This window comes from Tursiops truncatus, chromosome 14, assembly GCF_011762595.2.
Source record: "Tursiops truncatus isolate mTurTru1 chromosome 14, mTurTru1.mat.Y, whole genome shotgun sequence".
In the NCBI taxonomy this organism is placed as follows: Eukaryota; Metazoa; Chordata; class Mammalia; order Artiodactyla; family Delphinidae; genus Tursiops; species Tursiops truncatus.
In genome coordinates, this window is record NC_047047.1 from 86,346,926 (window position 1) to 86,370,505 (window position 23,580).

The 23,580-nt window shown below is 55.1% G+C and overlaps 1 protein-coding gene and 2 long non-coding RNA genes across 3 annotated transcripts in view; 1 reads left to right on the forward strand and 2 right to left on the reverse strand.

Annotated features, from left to right (window-relative positions):
* Positions 1-6,258: 6,258 nt before the first annotated feature.
* Positions 6,259-10,760, reverse strand: LOC141276418 (uncharacterized). The gene is made up of 3 exons (XR_012325919.1): positions 10,718-10,760; positions 7,956-8,024; positions 6,259-6,309 (listed from the first exon to the last, which is right to left on the reverse strand). It is a non-coding gene; the product is annotated as an uncharacterized lncRNA (long non-coding RNA).
* A 4,032-nt stretch (positions 10,761-14,792) lies between these two features.
* COLEC11 (collectin subfamily member 11) overlaps positions 14,793-23,580 on the reverse strand; it is a 34,488-nt gene continuing 25,700 nt past the window's right edge. The window contains exons 6-9 of the mRNA XM_019943368.3: positions 20,267-20,338; positions 17,779-17,832; positions 15,834-15,929; positions 14,793-15,676 (exon numbers count right to left, since the gene is read on the reverse strand). Of these exons, the coding sequence (XP_019798927.1) occupies positions 15,285-15,676; positions 15,834-15,929; positions 17,779-17,832; positions 20,267-20,338 (614 nt within the window). The 3' untranslated portion in view covers positions 14,793-15,284. The remainder of the gene's footprint in view (positions 15,677-15,833; positions 15,930-17,778; positions 17,833-20,266; positions 20,339-23,580) is intronic.
* Positions 15,499-21,262, forward strand: LOC141276363 (uncharacterized). The gene is made up of 6 exons (XR_012325831.1): positions 15,499-15,638; positions 18,653-18,726; positions 19,311-19,541; positions 20,067-20,223; positions 20,841-20,943; positions 21,047-21,262. It is a non-coding gene; the product is annotated as an uncharacterized lncRNA (long non-coding RNA).

A 23,580-nucleotide genomic window follows, 5' to 3' on the forward strand; every position in this document is an offset into this window, starting at 1 on the left:
TTAAATGGGTGAATCGCATGTTATGTGAATTACAATAAAGCTGATGGTTGTGTGTACATAGCACTTCAACTAATGGACCTGTGAAACAGACATTGTTAGGAGATATCTAGCCCAACACAACTTAGTTCCATCACATCCTAGTTTAATTGATAGTTTTTCCTAACTCCCTATGGATGGGGACGCTAAGACAAGAATTTCCTAGCGCACTAAAAGGGCAAATTATAACCCTGAAATGCTAGAGCAAGAAGGAAAGGGTGACTTCATTTTGTATTTTTAAAACCTGCCAACATTAACTAAAGAAGCCACAGCGCTGGAGAGGGGTCCACATCATATTTACCAGGGAAAGGTTGAGCCGTATGTGACCTCACCTCTGCCACGAGTTGACAGGAAAACAACTGTAGCTGGAAGCAGGATTTCCCGGTTGAAGCTCTGTCATGGGAACCAAACAATTCCAATCATTGGACTTCAGCTAGCAGTAAATATAAAAATGTTAGTGTTGGCTCTAGGCAACAATAAATTCTCTCACTCTAATGCCCGTGTGGGGCTTACAGGACAGGACATTTTGTAATAAAAATTAATGATGGATGCCTAATGGAACACTTTAATAAAAATACTAATAAGGATCAAGTGTCAGTTTTAATAAACAGAATAAAGGCCTGCTTTTTTTTTTTCACCCTGGTCAAAATAGCCACTGGGTGGTGGTGAAAGGGGATGGACAGGGAGGTCTGGGAAAGAGCCTCCAAAGGCCTTCACCTTGAGGGCTCACAGAAAGGAGCAGCCGGGATGTGCTGTGAATGTTCACATAAAACCCGGGCTCTTCCCGTGACCATGGCTTAAATGGGTCGGCCTGAACCTCTCAACAGTTTCCCTAGATCAGTGCTCCTCAACTGGAAGGGCCCATTTGTTGTTACCATTATGTATTTCCCAGCCAGCGCTGGATCGACGCTTTTGTAAAACGCAATATAAATTAATTACTAGACAAACTTGGAAAAACAAGAATGTACCGAAACACAAGCCAAATTGTTTATTGTATTCAATTCATCAGGCATAACGTTACTTTGTCCAATTGCTATCAAAATTACTTAAGGCGTCAATTTCTGTATTTACCTCATCGGGCATCATTTTGCAGCGGGGTCCCTGCGAGCAGACCGCCCTGTGGGAAGCAGAGCCCTAGACCTCACATAGGCCGTGGTACAGGGGTTGCACAAACCTCTCCAGATACATCTTCAGGGTCACACAGGGCAAGTACACATGCACGAGCTGTGCCAGGTTGAGTGCATGGCCGGGCGAGGAGGGCTGCTCCCTTGCTGTCGTAACAGCCCGTGACAAGACCCCGTTCCTTGGGGAGACATACCTTAGCAATGGCTTCAGACTCCTCAGGGCTGGCTGTGGCTCATGTCCTGACTTCTCGTTGTGGGATTTCTGGTTGTTTATCTGAAGTTAGAGTGACCGTTAGGGTTACGGTTTGTGTTCAAAATCAGAGGATATATATACCCTCTTAGCGGATTGTGTGGTCATTTTCATTTTGCCAAATAACACTAGAGACATTGTTTCTTAAGTCAATGTATCAGATGATCAAAGTAACAGACACACATGTTAAAGTCCCTCAGTATTTAAATTACCGATGGTAACTTCAAAAAGAGGTGCAGAACATATGGTGGTACGTCTGTTCATTAAATAATAAATATCGTTTCCAAGTTCAAACTTCAACAAATTTATCACATGAGTAGAGTTTTCAGAAAGCTTGATTAGTAAAGTTTTGGAATATTGTAAGTCAATTCCAGAGACACTACTTCCCCCAAAGGCATCCTTAGAATTGATACATGGGCGATTCAGAAATAGAAGCACTCGTGGACAGTTGAAGGGCTTGCTGAAGGCATCTTAGTCATTGTCTGCTAGTCGTTCCTGCTTGTAAAGGAGCATCCCTCCTATCATCATGTGACTTTTCGGGTTCCCCAGCTGTCTTCCAGGAGGTGAGCCCATTCATGTCCAAGGAGCCTCATACAGTGCTGTGCACAGAGTGCTTCCAAAATACGTTTGCTAACTGACATGATTTCTCTTTCCCAAGTACATGTATAGACACGCACTTAATGGTACATGTTGCCAAAAAATTAACTCTGGGACCAACCTTGGAGGATGCCAATTAAAGAGCCTTATGAGTCACATGGCCCATTATTCCAGGGTGTGGAAAGGAACCCTTTCTGGAAAGCCCACGGCTGCCGTGTCATTACGCAGACCAGGGCAGCCAAAAGGGGGCAGGTACGCTGGTCCCACAGGTGGCTCAGACCTGGCTTCACATCGTCCAGGTGGTCCAGGCAGCCCACTCCTGCCACCTGCCCCAGCACCTGCTCACCAAAGCGCACAGTGACGTGCAGGGGCACCGTGGGGTGGGGAGGGGTGGCTTGCAGAGCGTGGGAATAATGAAATCTAAATCAGGTTGAAGAACACTGTTAAGCTAAAAATCAAAACTCACAGAGCACTTGAGTGGGAATCTCACTGTAAAGCTCCCGTGGCAACAAAGGGGCCTCTAGACAAGTTGCTGAGCCTGTCTGAGTGGGAAGTGTGCGGTCGGGGGCAGATGGGCCTCACCACCCCACAGTGCTCCTTCCCGGGGTAGGGCCACTGGTTCCTGAGGCACCTTCTTCACAGTTTGCCACTTGAATCGACACTCGAGGAGCATAATCTCCTCGTGTGAAGTGAGAGGTGTCCACATAGAAGCCCCGGATGACCCCTGTACTCCCAGCTGGACGATACACCAGTCGTGACCTGGAGACAACAGCAACACCCGCCTCAGACTGAATTCGGCAGACGAAGCACATGAGTGAACAAAACGACAATGAAAATAAAACACCAGAAACGCACTCCTCCCATCACAGAAAAACGTGTGTGGGTTCCTTCTTGACCGTGACTTCAAGATCTCTCCTGACGTGGCCGTACATGACCGCCGTTCCCGCGTGAGTCCTCAACTCTGATCAGACCAGAACGTGAACAGGCCTTGGATTCTGAGAGCAATTCTGATTCCAAACTCATCATTTCCTGAGTTGTGTGTGTCTTTGGCAAATTGACCTCTCTGAGTCTCAGGTCTTCAACTGTGAATCAAGGATGAGATTGGCTTCCAAAAGGTTCAGCTGTGGGAATTCCCGGGCGGTCCAGTGGTTAAGACTCCGCGCTTTCACTGCTGAGGACCCGGGTGCGGTCCCTGTTCCGGGAACTAATATCCCACAAGCTGCATGGCCAAAACAAACTAACAAAAAGTTTAGCTGTGACTCTGGCGTAGGGAACACGCAGCCCAGCTCGCCGGCGCTCGGTATCGAGCTGGGTCTCCTAGAAACATCGTGCTCTTTGCCATCTCAAGCTTCAGGGGTTTCCTACAGCCCCAGCCAGGCGCCCTCCTTGGCAACAGCTAAGTCTAAGAACTCTTGATCAGTGTGTCGCTGTGTTGTTCTTGGTTTCTGGCCGTCAGATACAGACCCACCTTAAAACGTCCAGACGTATTAGAACCTCATAAGGTCTGGAGGACCACAGAAATACAGAAAATTAGAAATATCCAATATTTGTGTGATACTTGAGATGATAGCAAAAAGAACCCAATTAGCCCAATGCTGGATTGGTTTCCTCTTACAGGCATTTCTTTCACTGTATTTTGATTGATGAGTAGCGATGAGTGAAAGTAGCATCTTCAGGTTACATAAAAGACAGGATGGATCTTGGCTCAATTCCCAGTTTATGTCACCAGTGATGTGACCTGGGCTAAGTGAATGAGGCTGTTTCCATGGCAATCAGGTGGGACAAGAACACCTGCTTCAGAGAGGGATTCTGAAGCTGAATGCAGCGCATGTACCAAATGATGTTTGCGCAGCTCGGATCCTTCGTCACAGCCCTCATCATCCTTTCCTTTTCCTAACGAGGCGTTTACACCCTCCTATTTGCACAGATGACCAGGGCGCGCACGACCTCTCCTGAATTCTTAGAGCCTGATGGTCAGAAGGGACATCAGAGGCGACAGAGCATTCCAAGGGCCCCAGGTTAAAATCGACCCCAAACGTACACTGCTTTCCAACAGCCCCTGGTTTTAAACTTCGCAAGCGTGAATGAACAGAGTCATCATCTTACCTGGGATCCCTTTCCCTCTGGTCTGCCATCCAGACATCCACTTCCTAAACTCCGTGTGCTCGTGGAAAGCAAAGACGTGTGACAGAGGATCGTTAACATCCAGGCGAGAGCCCAGGCTAAAGGGACAGATGGGCAGTGCAGACAGGGGCTCTAGGCGAGACCGCAGCAGGCGCAGTGGTGTCTGCCCCACCTTCACGCCCAGGGAACCTGCTCCAAATCAGGGGGTGCCTCCTTATCTCTGTATTGCCTTCAGAGAAAGAAGTCCTACTTCTCTGTGGGCCTTTATTCACAGAATTAGCCACTGAGAGCAAAAGGTAAGACCACATAGGATTCATTCCACGAGCCCCGTCACTGGTGCAACTCCCGACTGCAACCTAGGTACCTCCCAAAAGGCTGTCGAGCAAAGCGAGAAAGGGCAGTCGGATTCCCAAAGCAACCCCGAAAAGACCACGTAACCAGGAATTCAGCCGACGTCAGAGGAAAAGTAGGCTCGATGCTGGGGTCCCGCTGAGCACCCAGCGCCCCACGCTCTGAGCTGCTCCGTGGCCACATGTGAAAGCGAACACTCTGACATCACGGAAGCCAGCGGCGGGCCCGGGGGAGGCTCAACTCGGCCCCTCATGGAGCCTTAGACAAACGGCTGCGTCCCACCGCTTAACCGGAGGACAGCAATGGTGAGCACATCCCCCGAAGACTGTTTCCAAGTTGAAGTAACACTTGGGAAGCCCCTTGCACATGTTATGTGTTTAAAAGTACATAATATATTAGAAGAATATGCCAGTCTTATCAGAGTGTTAATTCTACAAAGGGAAGGAGCCAATTGGCATTGAATTCGTGGTGAAAGGGACTTTAGCTTTACCTGTAATATCCTTTTTCTTTTCAAATAAGAGAATCTGTGTGTGTGTGTATATATATATATATATACACATACATACACATCTTAAGTGGTCTGTAAGTGTGAACATATGTGTGTATATATAGAGAGAATATATATATATATACACACACACTAGAGTGGAGTGTAGGAAATAAGGCCCATTCTCTCTCTCGCCAACTTCCCCAAGCCCGGCTCCCCACAGACACCCCGCCTTACGGTTGGCGTGAACCCTTTCCAGCATGTCTCCTGCACACATGGCCTGCCTGGACCTCTGTCCCAGCGCGTGGGCAGCCTGCTCAGGTTATGATGGCCACATCATTCCATATCTGAAAGACCCCAGCGTTCTTTAACTAGCTCCCCACTAGGGGACATTGAGGTTGGCTTTTTCCCCTTCAAGCAACACTGGAATGAATATTTTCTACATATCTTTGTGTCCTTGTGCAAATAAGGTAGGTCTGTGGAATAGCAAAGTCAAGGTGTGGATGCATTTCAATTTTTTCAAAGATAGACGTATGGTGAATCGTAAGAGCTCTGACAATGACGGCTGTGTGACCTAGAGCAAGCTAATCAACATCTCTGTTCCTCATTTTACGGTCATTTTCTCCAACGGGTAAGTTAGCATATGCAAGGTGTCCTCAGAGGGTCAGACTTCAGCGTGCTCTGGACCTGGCCGGGTCCTGCCCAGAAGGAGCAGCTGTGCCACCAGAGTGGCCAGATGGCCAGAAATCACATCACCAGGCCAGAGTCCACACCCCACCCGACGGCAGTCACACCCGCTGCCGGGCCTCTGCGTCCATCATCCCTCACGAGAGAACTCTCGCTGCTCTCACTGGTGGGACAGGGTGGCAGTATTCCAGCAGAGTTCCGGTTCTTCCCCATATTTATCAGTATTTTCTCTTTTTAATAAACATGTCCTACATTTTTATAATTAGGCAGGTAAAACATTTTCAAAAAAATTCAAGATCTGCCCCACTTTTCTTCCCATCACGGATTATGAACACCACGTGGGGCAGAGAGAAATACAGGAGGATCTCAGTGATTTCCCCCGTAGAGCAAAGTGGTCCCAAATTCCTGTGTCAGGTCCCCGTCTGTCTCTGCCACGTCTTAGCATGAGTGGAGGCTGATTTCTACACTTTTCTGCTGTTCTAATATGCTAATTCACTGATTGGCGTCGTGTGACTCCCAGCCCAAGTACACGGGGAGATTTTAATTAGCAGGGCTTCGTGGATTACCCCACCCCAGCACTTGCAGAGGCCAATTTACAGTACCTTTATAAGGTTTTCTGCAGGAGCAAAAAAGTCATCTGTTGCAAATAAAATCTAACCAAAGAAAGAAAGAAGTAAGGATAAAATAACCATAAATTACAAACCATTTTATTTCATTCCCTAGTGAAACATTAGGAGCTGCAGTAAAAAGGAAACGTGAAACTGCCTGGGGGGAGAGAAACAATGTGCAATTAAGTCACAATGTGCTTTTAACGTTTAGATTTCATTGCCTGCTTCCCCCTTAATCTTTCCTTCCCATGCTTCTTTGTTAATCCCCTTTACCATCTGGATGCAAAAGTGCTAACTTCTTACACTTGGAAAGAAAATAAACCAACTTATTTTCAAGAACAAAGGACATTGGGCTTTGTGAATCTTTCACAGAGCAAGGGCAAAAAATTTAAAAAGGGGGGGGGCACAAGGTCACCCCTGTGTCTCAGCCAGCTCATCAGAGGATGTCCTGCAGGTAGTCTGGCCTGGTGATTTGTTAACCAAAGCAGAACTTCTTTTTTCTTTTGGCCACGCTGCTAGGCTAGCAGGATCTTAGTTCCCGGACCAGGAATCGAACCCAGGCCATGGCAGTGAGAGCACCAAGCCCTAAACACTGGACCGCCAGGAAACTCCCAAAGCAGACCATTTCTGAGAGTAAGGTGTAAAGTGGCTGCTGGCCACCCTACTGAACCTGGGGCCCAGGGACACCTGTGGTCTGGAAAGGATGCAGTGTCCTGGCCTCCGACGCCAGCCAGAACCCAAAAGGCAGGGGAGGACCTGGCTGTTCTGGAGCTGCCAGCGGTTTGGGTGACCTAGCTTGTGGGGCTGTTGCTATGTGCGACCTGCATCAATGAAACAAATGCTGCTGCCGTATCAGTAAACAAAGGATGTTGGGCCATCGAGCCATCACATTGCAGCCGCCCAGATGGTGAGCCCTGAGGGAGCTCAGGATGGAAACAGGATGCCCGCCACCAAGCCCTCAGCCCCTGCAGCCACCCCCTGAAGACAGGGGGCCCCCTGCGGGGACTCAGGATGAAAAAGCACAGGATCCTGGCCCCAGGTAGCTGAGGTGCGGATCAAAGGAACGATTCCGGTGAGCGCAGACTCTTGCATCTTCCCATGCATAGAAAAGGGCTGAATTCATTAACCTGAGATGTGTGGTTTTCTTTAATGAACAGTCATCTTTGATGTTGCGACTACCTGGTCTTTGTGGCAAAAACCCCTGTAGATCCTGGTTCCTCCCCGACCTCTGCACAGCGGTCCCTCAGCGCTACTGACAGGCTGCGTCCTGGGCTTAAGTCCTCAGTTTTGTCCGCCAAATAAAACATAACTCTCAACTTTGAGGTTGTGCAGGGGTTGTTTTGGTTGACACCTGCCCCTGAGAATGTAGCAGAGCGAGCGAAGCACAGGGAGCTGACCTGGGAGTCCCTCCCCTGCCCCAGGGCCTAAACCCTGGGACACAGGGGCCCTCACCTACCCTCCAGGGTCCTGCCCCTCAGGCCCCCCGTCAACTCCCTTTGCTGCATCCTCTGTCTGGCCAGCTCCCTCCCCTCCTGAGGAGTCCTTTGAGCATCACTTACCTACGTGGTCCTCCGTGCTTCCCCACCCCACGCCGCGCCCTGGCCTGCCTTGTTGCCAGCGCTGGTCTAGACGTCTCCGGGCAGAGTGTAGGCTCTGGAAGGCAGGCCTGGGTCTTTCCCTCTGTGCCTTACCTGGCGCCTCGCACACCACGTTAAGCTCTCCACGTGATTCTCCTACTGAAGTCTGAGGACCACTCATCTCTACTGTAAGAAAACACAGAGGGCCGGGGAATTCTTTTCACAGGTGCAAAATGTCTTTTTGTTTAAACCTCAGACAATGCTGCCTTTGCTCATAACTGTCGCCAATTGAAGAGAAGTTCTCGGAAGCCTTTTGCAATAATGGGCTTTCTCAAGGAGGCCGCCCTTGGGTCTGATTCGTGATCTTCTAGTCGGGGTCCCTGCAGTGGTAAGTGAGCTGGAACCTCGGCCTGGGTGCTTTAAGTGCTTCTTCTCACCCTGAGAGACCCACTGACTTTCCTCCTACGAACTCAGGTGCCACACCCATCCGAGGCCATCCAAGGAGAAGAGTGGGCAGGGTGAGGTGGGCGGGGCTGGAGCGTGGGAGGGGCAGAGAGGCCCCATCCAAGGCTATCCAAGGAGAAGAGTGGGCAGGATGAGGTGGGCGGGGCTGGAGCGTGGGTGGGCGGAGCTGGAGCGTGGGAGGGGCAGAGAGGCCTCTGGAGGGGGGCTGCTGTGTGGGCGCTGAGGGAACAAACGGGAGGCCGGCTGAGGTTCCCCAGAAACAGACGGGTGTGCTGCATCTTCTCTGGAGAAGCAAACACAGGGCCCGGGGACTCTGTACTGGTGTCCAGTCAGACTTTGCCCATAGGCAGACTCCCTTGGTTAATTGGGTCTGAGTTCAATAAGGCGACCCATAAACACACACTTCCTCACTGCAAGGAACGAGTCCAGGAGGAGAGAGCAGCCAGGGCACACCACTGATCCCAACAACAGAGACATGCACGGAGGGCCTGGGTGTCGGCACCGCCTGTCCACCCTGTGGTGGGCAGAAGGCCCCCCAGCAATGTTGCTCCCCAGTCCCGGAAACCTGTGCCTGCATCACCTCACACGGCAAGGAGAGCTTGCAGCTGTGACCAAGGTTATAGACCCTGTGAGAGGGAGGCAGTTCTGGCTGATCCAGTGGGTTTAGTCTAATCACCTGCGGTGTCTCAGGGAAGCCAGTGGGGGGTCCACAGCTCTGGGACCCGGGGGCTGCGGGCTCACCAAACCCTCTGCTCACGGCCCCCCCCCACCTCTACTGATGGAGCAGCCAGGTCTGTAGGGAAACGGGGAGGAGCCCCCAGACCCGACCACCTGCTCAGACCACCTATGGCATCTACTTCTAAATCCGTCTAAATCTGGAATCCCTTACTAGTTCATTTAAAAGTAGCTTTTAGGGCTTCCCTGGTGGCGCAGTGGTTGAGAGTCCGCCTGCCGATGCCGGGGACGCGGGTTCGTGCCCCGGTCAGGGAGGATCCCACATGCCGCGTAGCGGCTGGGCCTGTGAGCCGTGGCCACTGAGCCTGCACGTCCGGAGCCTGTGCTCCGCGGCGGGAGAGGCCACAACAGTGAGAGGCCCGCGTACCGCAAAAAAAAAAAAAAAAAAAAAGTAGCTTTTAGGGGCTTCCCTGGTGGCGTAGTGGTTAAAAATCCGCCTGCCAATGCAGGGGACACGGGTTCAAGCCCTGGTCCGGGAAGATGCCACAGGCCGTGGAGCAACTAAGCCCGTGTGCCACAACTACTGAGCCTGCGCTCTAGAGCCTGCAAGCCACAACTACTGAAGCCCAGGCGCCTAGAGCCCGTGCTCCACAACAAGAGAAGCCACCACAATGAGAAGCCCACGCACCACAACGAACAGTGGCTCCTGCTCGCCGCAACTAGAGAAAGCCCACGCGCAGCAACGAAGACCCAATGCAGCCAAGAATAAAAATAATAAATAAATAAATTTATTTTTTTAAATAGAATAAAATTAGCTTTTAAATAATTGTAGGCAAAGAGCAAGATCACCTCTAAAAGGGGCTGTGGCTGAGGCCAGGCTGTGATGTTTAATGAATATGCTAAAGCTTTTCATGCAAACTGCAACTTAGTCATCAGAAATGAGGAGCATTATAATGGGTTATTCCAATGCAGTGAGGCCGTCATCAGAAATGAGGAACATTATAATGGGTTATTCCAATGCAGTGAGGCCGTTAGTTTCTCTTGGTGGAAAAAAGCATAATCTTGACATTTCACAGTCAAAAGCTGTTTTCCTCTGGGATTTGTCTTAAAATAGGAAGGTGCGACGGGGTGAGTCTAAGAAATGTGGGAGGGTGGTCTCCCTCTGAGGAGCAAGCCAGGCTGTCCCGACAATTCCCATTCAAGAACAGAGGCTTCTGTTATCACTGCCGATGGGGCCTAATAAAAAAGCCTCTGGGCAAAAGGCTGAGACTTACAGTGAAATAAAAGAAGTTTATTCAAGTGTGGGACAAAGCTAGAGCGCATACAGGTAGCGATGTGGGGGAGCCCGAGGTCAGCACTGAGATCCCTGGTGGACGTGCTTGGGGATTTGTTCAAGTTTCCCGCGGATGCGTGGCTCTTCTTTGGGACAAAGTTTCATTTCACCTGTGGGCTTAGTTCTTTAGTGTTTTTGTACAGACCAAAGTGGCTAAAACCCCAGCAGAGCAGGACCAGAGCCCAGAGCCACTCAGCACACTCGGGCTGTTCCCAGCTCCGCAAACACCATTCCCGGCATTCAGCCACCCCCAACACCAAACGTCTGCGGAGATCCGTCCCACTCTCACCTCTCAAAGGGTCAAACGCTTGCTGTGCTGATAAATTCCTCTCTGTCGCCCTGTTCTTTCTGCAATAACAACTTTAAAATAGCAAGTTGTTTATAAACAGCCCTCCAAGCTCACCAGGAGTCCTGACGTTCGGTGTTCAGAATCAGGTTTCTTACTTCCCACTAGCCAGCCAAGGTCCCATGGTACTCAGGTGCCAGCAGGAGAAAATTTGTAGGGGCCCGAGCCGGGGAGTCAAGAGTTTCCCGGGGACGGGCCTCACCTGTGTGATGTCACAAGGGCTGCAGGGAGCTAGAGCTTCAAGCTGAGCAGCCCCTCCCTGCAGAAGCCAAGGGCGCCCCTGCAAGACCCCTGTGCGAGGCCAAGGCAGACCTGGGCCCCCCCGCTGTCGCTGACCCTGCCACTGTCCGCCCCCATCCCTAACAGCAACCTGGCCTGAAGCCCCTCTTCCCTGGTTCCTGGGTCCCCTGGGCTTTGTCTCTAGGAGGCCTCCGTGAGAGCATGTGTTCAGCACACCCAGCAGTGGTTCCAGGCAGAGAAGAGAGCCAGGGGGGCTGAGAACGGGAAGGACCCTCAGCCGGGAAAGCGCAGACGCACACAGAGCTTCCATGGGGGTTAAAGGGTCTCGCGGACCTTGAGAAAGCACACCTGTGCCTCGTGGCAAGAAAGACACATGTCCCAGCCCTGGGAGCCTGGGGTCTGTGGAAGGGCTTCCGGTGAGACGGGGACAGCTGAGCACCTGCCTGACACACGTGGCCACACCTGACACACATGATCACACCTGACACACATGGCCACACCTGACACACGAGGGGCACAGGTGATCACACTCATCATCACACAACCCTGCAGAGCGCTGTTATCACAGATGGAGAAACTGAGGCCCAAGGTTATTCCAGGGAGCCTAAGTCGTAAGCGGCTAAACCGAGCAGGGATTCAGAGCAGCAGGAGTGCCGGAGCGCCGGAGCGAGGGATCCTCTGATGCCTGGAGGGGTTTCCTGCCTCAAGAACCCCTCCCACTTTCCTTCCTGGGTTCTCTTTACCGGGTCTTGGCCTGCCCTGCTCCCCCCTGCACCTCCAGTCCTCCGGGATGAAACCAAACTGTCGGGAGAGACTGCCCCCATCCCCTTCCAGAACCTGCCTGGCCCTCCCCCATTCGGCTCCCACTGGACCCTCTGGTCTCAGGGGGCACATGTCTCCCCTTCCAGATGAAATTCTTAAGAACAAAACTCGTCCGTTACTGTTTAAAGTCCCTAAGTTTGGCGGTGGTTTAAGCTACCTTGATATGGTCTGCTTGGGATACCCCATCCTTGTGAAGCAGAGTTTCCCTCCCGCCATCAACACTGCAAACGGCAAGCTTTCCCAGCCTTCCTCATATCTAGGGCACAGACACATACAAAGCCACTGTGTGCGGAATGTTCTCGGTGTGGTGCCTCTGGATCTGTGCAGTGCACAACCTGGGCAGACACACATAACTGGCCTGGAGATCTAGGTACCCAGACAGGCTCGATCCCAATGCTGAATGTGGAGCTCAGCGCGGGCGTGCAGGGCAGTTGCTCCTGTCTGCAGCCGGCTACCGGCAGAGGGACCCTGCAGGCCCTGCATGGTGTATGGGCTTTTCTCCCTTCCGTGTAGCACCCAAGACATTCTCCAGTCTTTCCAAAATTCCTTTGAACTGCCAAAAAGCTTTCAACAATTCCCTTTCTGCTTAAATTAGCCAGACGCAGATTTTTTTGCTTACAGCTAATAAACGCCACCTGCCCTTGGTTCTGATCTGCTAGATTAAACGGGGTTACCCCTGGTGACCACTCCTGGGCCCTCGCCTGCCACCCACCCCCAAGGAAGCAGGTGGGCGCCGTCCAGACCCCCAGGGCGGCAGGCGCGGAAGCCAGTTTGTCAAGTCTGGGTGAGGCAGGAACCGACAGACAGAGGCTGCCCCGGGGACAAGAAGGCGTTGAGCCGCGGGTCCCCGCCCGAGAGGAGACACCCTCTTGCCATTCTCGCTGCAGCCCCCCGAAACCCCGCTCGTCCCCCGTGCTGCAGGGGCACCGGGCCCAGGGCGAGGAGTGGAAGCCCATGCTAGAGCTCGCCATGACCCCTACGGTCAGAAGACCAATGCTTTTCCCGACTCCTCTGTTTGTCAGGTCTCCATGGCTGCCGCCACCTGGGGTCACACTCAGGCCTCGATGAGAAGCCACACGGAGCACGGCTGAGTGTTCCCTGAAGGGTCTGGCACTGCTGGGTCTGGGGGGCCCTCCTCCCCTCCCTGCTGCCCTTTGTCCCTTTGTTCTTCTGCATCTGTCTCCCTTCTCCGTTTCTGACTGATCCCCACTCTCTCAATACCTCTGTCTCTCACACACACACGCGCGCATGCATACACACACACACGAACCCCCAGAGCCTCAGTGTGGCGGCGGGCAGCCTAGGGGGCCCGGGACCCCTGCAGCATCGTCTCGCGGGTGCACGTCCCCCCGCGGCCGCTGGGTGGCAGTGTGGACGCGCGGGTACGCCGCCGCCGCCCATCCTCTCCGCCCACGCTGCACCCGGGGCTCAGAGAGGTGGCCGCGCACCAGCTTTCCGGTCACGCCTCGATGCAGCACCTAATAAATCCCGGTTCTCCCCTCAACCAGACCGCCTCCCTCCTGCGCTGCAAATCAGGGGCCGCGGCCCACCCCGCGGGCCCTTCCTGCCGAGCTGGGGGATTCAATTAGCGGCTGTGCTTCTGGCCTCCTGCCGGCTGCGCCTGTCCTATCAAATTGTCTTTGAAACCGTCACAGCCCTGTAGAGGTGTGTGACCCGGGCACAGACAAAGGCCGGCGTGCTTTCCTGCGCTTCGTGCTGGCACAGACCCTCGGAGGCGGGCTCATCGGAGGCGGCGACAGGACGGGGCGTGGATCGTTTCCCTCTGGTTTCACCTGAGAGCCGAGGCGACACGAGAGCACAAAAGTGGCCCCATCCCAACTCCTCCCCTACCAGGGACGAATCCAGACCCAGGGAGGCGCCGGCTTGCCCTGGGCTGCCCTTGACCCCGGTGAAGAGCCCGGAGGGGTGGGGCACACCTGACCCACCCTAGAGCCAGGGCAGCTCTGTCCAGGTGACCGAGGGCAGTCGCATGGGCCGAGGCCGTCGTGGTGATGCTGGGGAAGCTCCGGCTTCAGGACGCCCTGCCCAACCGCAGTCACCACCTGGTCAGTTCCCTTGCACAGGTCCCCTCACAGGACAGGCACCTGGGCCAGCTCAAGGTCATGGGCCCTGGGCTGTGAGTAGGGGTGCCTGGCTGCCCCACAGGCCCGTGGGTGCAGCGGGGGTCCCGCAGATACCCGGAGCAGAGCCGCTGCCTTGGCCCCTGTGGCACCTACAGCAATAGCACCGGGGCCTGAGCTCCAGTCTGCAGGGCACAAAGAGGACCAGCCCCTGGGGAAGAAGCCAGCGGCACCTTTACTGCGCTGGGCTCTCACCGCACCAGCAGCTCTAGGCAGACACTCCCCTTCCTCCAAAACAGTCGCTACACAAACACCCTGCAGGCGCGGTCCAGAACGCAGCCGGGGCCTCGCTCCCAAGACACGCAGACACACAAGAGGCCCTGGAGAGCGGTGTCCCCGGAGCCCCCTTCTGGCTCCCAGCCCCAGCTGTTTTCCTTTGTGGGTGCGTGTCTGCCTGTTTTCTTTGAAAAATGAAGATGTTTATTATGTTTTACTGGGGATTCTGATGTACAAAAGGAAGAACCGTGGGTGCCGGGCAGGCAGCTTCTGGGATGGCCCCTAGCGGTCCCGTGTCCAGGAGTCCCCTCCCCAAGTTCAGGCTGGACCTGGGGACAGGCTTCTGAGACCAGAACGCAGACAGTGATGGGGGGGGGGTCGCTTTCCAGGATGGGCGCACGCTCGCACTGCTCTGAGGTGGCCAGCGGTCCTTGAGGAGATGCCCAGGGCAGAGGGGCCCGGCAAGGAACCCAGGCCTCCATCCAGCCACCCGTGTGGCACTGAATGCCACCAGCAACCTCACGGTCAAGTGTGGCTGGTGAAACAGAGCCCCCCCCCCCCCCCCAACAGAGCCGAGCTCTGGGTGAAGTCCCGCCCCACAGGACCTGCGAGGACATTGATGCTTTGTCGTGAGTCGCTGTTTGGGGGTGACCGCGATACAGGAATAGATAACGAATACCGCTAGAGAAGACACTGAGAGAACAACATTCAGTTGTCAAATTCGGAGCATTTACTTTTCTTTTTCCTGAAATCCGCAGCAAAGCAAAATTGTTTCTACTTTTACAGAAGCATTGATCTAAGCTAAGAGGATTCTTTTCCATATAGAAATTAAAAGGAAGGTAGTCATTTAAGACCCCTCTACCATTGTTTGTACTTAACTGTTATAACATTTAAAGATCTCGTTTCATACTTTGCACAAAGCCAAGAGCGATTCTGAGTAATAATTACATAACGAACATTTTGTCTACACTACAAATAATAAAACTCTAGTTCTTCAGACATAATACCCAGAAACACGTATTTTTTTTTCCTTCTTTTTCGCCCAAGCATGCACCATTCTCTAAGATTCAGAAAAGGAGCCTTTACCGGGGACCCCGCACTCCTGCTTGGGGACCACGTGGCGGGCAGAGCCTCCCACCCGTGGTGGCAGCCGGCAGCCAGCCGGTGGCGGAGGGGCCGCCGATGCTGGAGCAGCAGGGCCCCCGCTACACGTGCTCCTTGTCGAACTCGCAGAGGAAGTGCATGGTGAGGTGGCAGGCCACGTCGTTCCAGCCCCCGGAAGCCACCAGCTCCACGCAATCCTCGTCGTCATAGGCGTTGTTGGGCTCCCCGCTGCGCCACTGGCTGAAGGTCTGCATGGGCGAGCGGTCCGCGTAGACAAAGGTGCCCTCCCGCTCCAGGTCGTTGATGCCGATGAAGACGCGGGCCAGGCCGGCCTGCGCGATGTAGGCGGCCAGCAGCCCGTTGGCGGCCTCATCCTTGGGCATGCCCAGCGTGCCGCCCCGGCCCTGGCAGGCCAGCTGTGCATCCACGTACCGCTTCTCCTCCTTCACCAGCAGGTAGATCTTCTGCTCCGTCTCGCGCACGCCGGCGACGGCTGCGGGGACAGGGCTGGAGGGCGAGCGCTCGCGGGTCCCCAGCAAACCCGGGGCGCCAACCCAGCACGCGCGCACGGGGAGCAGACCCAGGGCCGCTCTGCCTCCGGGCAGGGGTCGGGGGGACACGGGAGCAGGGAAGCCCCGAGAAGCACGTACCGTGTTTGATGAACTTCAGCTCCGCTGTGATCTGCGCGACCTGGTTGTCTGTCTCCCCGACGGCCTTCCTCAGCTGGCCGCACTCACACGGGATGCCTGCGGAGACCGCGCCCGGCGTGTGATGGGACTGACCCAGGGGCGGGCTCGGGGGGGGTACCCCCTCCCCAGCATGCTAGGCGATTCAAAACACGAAAGCCTTTGAGGCTGCAATGGAGACTTCAGACTTGATCCTAAAGGCAGGGAGCAGTGGAAGGGCTTCCACAGGGGCACCAAGGTCCCATGCACGTTTCACAATCTCGCTCTGGTCGCTTAGGAGGAGGTCAGTGGAGGTTTGGCGGCGAGACGGGCGGGCGAGAGCAGGGGGTTAGGACAGTCACCTCGGGAAGACTGCGGGCAGTGACAGCGCGGCAGGAGAGACGACAGGACGTTTGAGCAAAGTGGTGGAGCTGGAACCGTGGGGTGATGTTCAGTCATCCCAGCATGGCCAACCCTGCCTCAGCTCAGGTGTTTCCTCCTGGCCCTCTCAGGAGGACCCGAACCTTCCAGCTGTGAAGAGCTCCACGTGGTAAGGGAACCTTCTCAGAATGTCACTCGGCCGGCACAGCGCTTGGGGGGCCCGTCGCCCATGGTGGCACTGCTGGCTTCAGCTTCTCCACCAGACCAGGAGGGGCCGCCGGCTCCCGCCCACCCTCTGCTCTGACTCTGTGAGCACAGGGGCAGGACTTCTCACCTTTTCCCCAGAAATTCCATCGTGCGAAGCTCTCAGCCTGCCTTTCCAGTCTGAACACACTCTTTGGTGTCTGGCCCGGTCTTCCGAACTCTCAGCCCCCCTCTACCACGTAGAACCCAAACACTCCCCAACACATGGGCACTGGAATGATGCTGGTGTGATTGGGTTTTTTTTCTTTAATGGAACTTTTTCTGAGACACACGTTGTCTTTGAGTTCGCTGAGGTTTGAGGCACTGATGTTTTCTGGAGAGATGGGACCGGTATCAAGCTGACAGGTGCCCTCAGCTGGCAGGAAGGGCCTACCCAAGGGACGCAGACACTGTATCTTCCCCCTCGATCTAGTATCTGTGCAGTGTCTCCTGCGGTCACACGTGTGGGGGACGAGGACCGGAGGGTGCACACCTGTTAGGATGGCGTTTCAGTAACGGGGCTGAGAGGCCACAAGAGCCTGAGTGATGGTGGTGGGAACAGTCCGGCAGGGGTTGGGGGACACTGCGCATAGACGGCCTGAACCTGGCAGGGACAGGGGCTGAGTGACATCGGGGTGGAGGTGCGTGCTGGGCAGGGGTGCGGGTACAGCCGAAGTCCAGGGAACAGCGGTGGGGTTGGAGCGGGCAGCAGGCTGTGCCACATGGAGAAAGAAGAAAGGGTAGCGGGCAGAGCTCCTCTGAGAAGAGAGGAAGAAGCAGGGGCCACAGGGCGGCAGGCAGAGAGGACGGGGGCTGCCCGCGGCCCGGTCTCCTGGCACCAGGGAGAAGTTAAGGGAAGTCGGTTAAGTCCACTGAGCTGGGCCGGGGTCCGCGGTGACAGGAGGGTCGTGGGGAGTCGGCTGCAAGGACACCCAGAATGAGGAAGATGAACCGGAAAGTACGGGCGCGCTTCTCAGAGAAGCTGGTGGTCAGGAGGGGGTCCTGATGCTCCCAGAGAACAGTAGGAAAGGAGGAAAGTGCGCTTAGGGCGCGCGTATCTAAGCTGGATCGTGATGAGGGGATAATACACAGCCGGCGTGCAGACCACAGCCCTGAACGGGAACGAAACGTTCAGGTAGCAGGAAAGCAAACACTGAAATAGTCCACAGGAGGGTGTGATGCACGAGGAAGGCGTGTCAGTTACACGCGCTTTTCCAGCCTATTAAGTTTTATGTCATGATTTATACTTTCTAAAAGTGCAATTTTAACACATTTCTAAAAAATCCTTGGACCCCTTATGCCATACCTGGTTCTCCATTAGGGCCAGGGGGTCCTATGTCACCAGAATCTCCTTTCTCGCCTGGAAAAGAGAAGCAAGGCCAAAGTCACAAAGCAGGGGTGGGACGTGTCCCCTGAGTTCAAATGTCCAGGTAGCAATGTTCTTTCTTCCATGTGCAGTGCCCTGCGGTTCCTCCCAGACCCTCCTTCTGCGGTGAACTGGAGGGAGGAATGGTCTGTAGATGACTGATTCTTCAGACTCTGTTTATGTGACGTGGGACATCCACATATCATGGGACTTCAGAGATCATCAGATGAGCGTTCTTTAAGTCAATTCTGGAAAACCCAGCATGTTTCCTAGAACACGCTATCACCTCGGAAATCCGTAACACCCAGTGCCAGTTCTCTCCACGTCCCACATCACAGCTAGAAAATTCAGGTAGGACAGGTAACGTCAGAGACGGATGGACCGCAGAGGTTCCCTCATCCAAACAGAGTCAAGATGAGAGCGGTCCTCCCTGTCCCTCTCTGAGAGGCAGCAAGGTGTCCCGGGGCACAGCCACCAGGACACCTGGGCGCCAGCCTTCTGTGGACAGGACAGACGACTCAGCCACTCTGCCCCTCCGTTTCTTCCAACTTACGAAACAAAGGGATAGGAGGAACTCATGGCAACAAAGCTTTCTAGAAATTAGACAATGGCTATTTATTTTTAAATCACAGGATATTCCTAAAGCACTACCTTTCTTCCCCCTGAGAGAACTTAAGCTTCTCGGCTGACCTGGGACAGTGAAGGGGCAGCGACTTCTACATCCTTGGAGAGTCATGTTCCGTTTGATGGGGATGGAGAGAGCTCGGCAGTCTCCGTCCAAGTGATTCCTTTTTTTTTCTTTTATCAACACCAGGAGCTTGGAAATGACTCAAGGATCAGCTCGACAAGGACCCAGGACGGCAGAGTCTCAGAGATGGAGCAGATCAGGTAAGCTAAGCCCAGTAAGGGCCTTCTTGGCAAGCTGTCCCCTGGTGAGGCTCTGACATTTACCCAGAGCGTATGCTGTCTGTTCAAAGCACACACATCCCTACTTGTAGCCAGTATCCACTGCGTTCCTCACAGCAGCTAAAAGGTGGAAACAACCCCAGTGGCCGTCAGCAGATGAAGGGATAAATAAAACGTGGTCCATCCATGCAACAGAAAATTATCCAGCCTTAAAAAGGAAAGAAATTCTGACACCTGCTGCAACACAGATGAACCCTGGGAACATTATACCCAGTGAAACAAGACACAAGAGGACAAGTACTGTACGATTCCATTTATATGGAATATCTACACAGGCACGTTCACAGAGACAGACAGCAGATCAGAGGCTGCTAGGGGCTGCAGGGGTGGGGCGTCATTACCTCATGAGGACAGAGTCTCTCTCTGGGGGAATGAAAACATTTTGGAAATGTGTAGCGGTGGTGGTCCTACAACACTGCAGTCGTGCTTAGTGTCACTGAATTACACTGAAAATAGTTAAAGTGACAAATTTTATGTTACAAATATTTTACCACAATTTTTTTAAGCTTTTTCACAGCTTCCGCATCCCTCTCTACATCACGCATCTCGATCTGTGTGCTCTGTAATGAATCCACGGGGCAGGTGTTGCCCACGGATTCGCCGGGAGGAGAGACGCAGCTCGCCGAGCTCGGTCCTGGCTGAGGGACCCTTCCCACCAAGGACAGGCTGGGCCGGGGGAGGTCTGTGCCATTCGATCGGAACTGACCACCTGGACCCATCACAGCTCAAAGCCCCAGGCACGGTGATGGAGCACAGGACTGCGGGCACCGCGCTGGGCAGAGCAGACCACAGCCAAACTCCCTCCCAGCCCCAAGCCCCCCAGCCTCTGTCTCCTGCTGCCAGCACCCACGACAGGACCTGGGGGAGCCCTTCACGGGGCTGAGGGGCCTCGCCTCCTCCACCCCGAGCCCTCTGGGGTCTAGCATGGGCGCAGGACAAGCCAGGGGCTCAGAAAGCATCTGCTGACTGAGTGCGGAATGGGGGGCGGGGGCGCAGAAGAGCCGGGAGATGCTGAGCGACCCCTTAACTGCCCTGGGGACAGTCTCCCGAGCTGCCCACCCTCCAGGGTTGTGCAGGTCAAACGGGGTCGCGTGGGCACTGGCGCTGCTCCCACGCTGCTGTCACCCTCCTGCCCCCCGTGCTCATGGGGAGCCAGCCCCCAGTCTCAGAGAGTCTGAGTCACCCGAGCTGCAGGTGGACGGACAGTGTGTCGGGAACGCGGTCCTTCCGCTGCCTAAATGGGGCTCCTGATTCTCCCCCAGGCAGCATGTGAACCCTGAGGGGCAGGGAGCTCTCCCCACCTCGTGGCACCCAGTCAAGTCTGATCGATCCCAAAACGCAAACGCTGGAACACAGCTTATCGTGTATAAAGCGCACAAAATAAACACGACCACCAGCTACTCTCTAAGCGCCCGGGAGGTGAGCCTGTGAGGGAAAGTGAGCAGAGGTGTGTCGGAAGTACCTTTAGAACCAATGGGACCGATTTTTCCATGGCGCCCCACGCCGCCTTTCTGTCCTTTGTCACCCACGTCTCCTGTGGAAAACAATGAGATCACAGTTGGTCGAGGCACAGGTAATGCAGTACACCTCCCGTGTATCAGCCCACGTGAACACGCATGCACACACACACACACACGAGGAGACCGAACACGTTACGACTCTTGTTTAACCTCTCCAAGCTCGTGTATCCGACTGACCCCAGAAGGCTCTACATGTCACCTGCTGATGTATTTCCCAAAGGAAGACACACCCCCCTAAAGTCACACACACTACGGAACAGAGGAGGCCACACGGTACATCCCCATGTCCTCAACTCAACCGAGCGCCTTAGACTGAGCACTTCCGGCCAGCAAGCAAGTCCTAGTTCTGTGATGTCCCCACAGCTCAGGCCAGGTCGAGGTCAGAGGACAGAACACAGGCTGAGGGGTGAACCACAACAGAGATACAGACACCCCACCAAAGCCGGCTCACGTTCGCACAAGGGTGAAGTGTCTGGCACAGGGCACGCGCACACGTGTTCTCGTATTTGGTTACAGGAGGGATTCATCGCGCAGATGGGGTTCACGGGGGTTCAGCGCTTGCCCGGGTCAAGTACCTGGTCCCGCCACGAGGTGACTCCTGCCCCAGACACCGTGTACGGTGCGTGATGCTGGGGACACAGGAGTGACAGGGCTCAGGGTCTGCGGGGGGATCGGGGAGATAAGCGGCCAGTGGTAACTCACACAGCTAGTATTGTTAACAGGAGATGCCCAGGGCTCCGAGGAGGCATCCGGGAGCTGGGGAGAAGAGAGCCACCAGCAAGGACCACGTCACCATGCCTCTGGTCACACGTGGACGAGGCCTGGACAGGGACAAGGCAGGCACCGCAGGAGGCGGCCTAGGGGAGTGGTGTCGGGAGGGTAGGGAGAAATTCCCAGACTGAGAAATGTCTGGGAAGCAGAGACTCAGTAAATATTCACTCTGAGGATATGGTGAGGGCTTCACTTTATTGCTGGAAGAGGAACAAGCTACTCAGCTCTTGGGCCAGACAGGGCCACAGCGGCCTTGACAGCCACGCCCCTGGGGCTCTAAGTGAACCCCCCAGCACAGCCGTGTTGAGGCAGCTCCAGCCACAGAAGTGTTCCTTTGTTGACTTGCAGGAGCTCGAAAGGTGCCACCTGCTCCTTCCACCCAGCAGTCCTGGTTTTGCAGCCAGAGAGATGCACAGCTAGTCTAATCCGCCGTCCACAGACAGTCCTTCAAACGTCTAAACTGTTTTCTCCCTGAGATCTTCCCCTCAGCTTCCCCACCCTGTCTGTGCTCCCTTACAGGAGCACCAGCCCCCAAGCAGGTCTGACCACTGTCCCCTCCTGCTGGGGACTGAAGTGCCCCCCGGATTCATATGCTGAAGCCTGACCCCCATGTGATGCATCTGGAGGGGGTCAGGGTCAGAGGAGGTCATGGGGTGGGATGCGTCCCCTGATGAGAGGATGAACAGCCTGGAATCCTCTCTCTCCACCATCTGTGGACACGGCCAGAAGTCGGCCGTCTGCAGGCCAGGAAGCGGATCCTCCCCAGACCCCAACCATGCAGACAGCCTGCTCTGGGACCCCTGCCTCCAGAACCGTGCGAGATCAGGGTCAGGGGGTTAAGCCCCTGTGTCTGTGGTGTTTGGCTGGCCCCCGAGCCACTTGTCTGGACACCCTGGTCCCTTGTCTGGACCCTCTAGTCCATTAGTGTGGTCTGAGCTCAAAGATGACCACTGACACCCTGCTCAGCCTCCTGCAAAGTGTCCCAGAGCAAAGCCCCTGTCCCTGGAGTGCGCACTCAGCTACTGCCGTTGTTCCAGGGCCTCGGCCGCCACCCTCCTTCCGGACACCTTTTCTTCTAAAGGCCAACGTTCCCTTCCCTATAACTCTCCGTTGTGCCCCTCCTGAGGTCCTGGCGTCAACGTGAGCCCTGGGGAAGCTGGGCTGAGCAGGATAAGTGTCGAGATGACCTCCGTGCTCATGCTTTTTACTTTCACGTCTCGCCAGATCATGGGGTGGTTTGGCTCGTTTTCACGCTGTCTCAGCAGGGTCTGCTGGGACACTTGCCGTGGCGTCCTTACGGGGACACGCAGGCCTGATAGACTGGATTAAGCTCGGGCTCCATCGGGCAGTCCCACAAAGAGAGTGCCCAGGGTAGGAGGAGGTCTCGGAGACCCCAACCCAACCGTATCTTCAGGCAGGAAGGCACCTACAGTAATGCACCTACAGTCATGAGTCGGGTGGACGGTCCCCAGCACGTGCATCCCACTGAACTCCCACTGGAGAGGGGCAGGGTCGCCAGAGTCTGGAGAGCGGCTTCCTGCCTGGGGAACACGCCTCCTCGTTCAGAAGACCCGACACCGCAGAGGAGTCTGGTCCACGTTTTAATGGGCAGATTGGGGCAGACTGGGTGTGAGTGCAAACCCATCCCCTGAAGAGTCTGCTGTTTGCTAAGATTCCACCTAGAAAAGGTGAGGACAGAGTGTGGGCCTCCTGCCAACCTTGGGGTCACTTCTTCCCGAGACCCCTCCCTGCAGAGGGGAACTCAAAACGACACCTGCCCACCCCTCTGCTCCCGCCCAGACGGCTCCTGCTGCCCCCAGCAGACAGGGAGAGGGTAAGGCGGCTTGGACGAGCACACTGGAGGGGGAAACACCTGCGATCAAGAACAATGGCGAAAGCGCTGCCCCCTCCCCCCCCCGCCCCCCCCGACCCCGCACGAAACCTCTGGGCTTAGCAGACGATTAACTCATGACTCACGGCAGCTGCTGAAGGATGCCGTCAGGGTCTAGCGCACACCCTGCTGTGGTAAATGAGCCAACCTGAGGGTGACTGGAGAGCCCTCGGCTTTCAGCCCATCTCTCAATTGCACAGCCGAACTTCACCACTAATTCAAGCTTGCCGCTGACACGTGGCACCTGCCCCCAGCAGGTACTGAGCCCAGCTCCCGCCCTTGGAGGGGTGTGGGACCCGGCCCCTGCCGTAGGGGGCTCTGGGAAACCAGGCACACGTATAGAAAATCAATCGGATGCCAGCAGCTCACGGGGCAGGGGGATGGGGGCAGGCGGCAAGCCCAAGCCCAAGGCGGGGAATGAAGGCGCTGCAGGTCTGCAAACCTCAGGGTGGGAGTCCCCCGGGGGCTCGTCACCACTGACGGCCGGGCCCGCCCCGGGGGGATTCCACAGGTCCGGGTGGGGCATCCCCGTCGAGCCGAGTGTTGCGGATGCCGCTGCTTCCTGAACCAGGCTTGGAGACCCCTGCGGTTTGC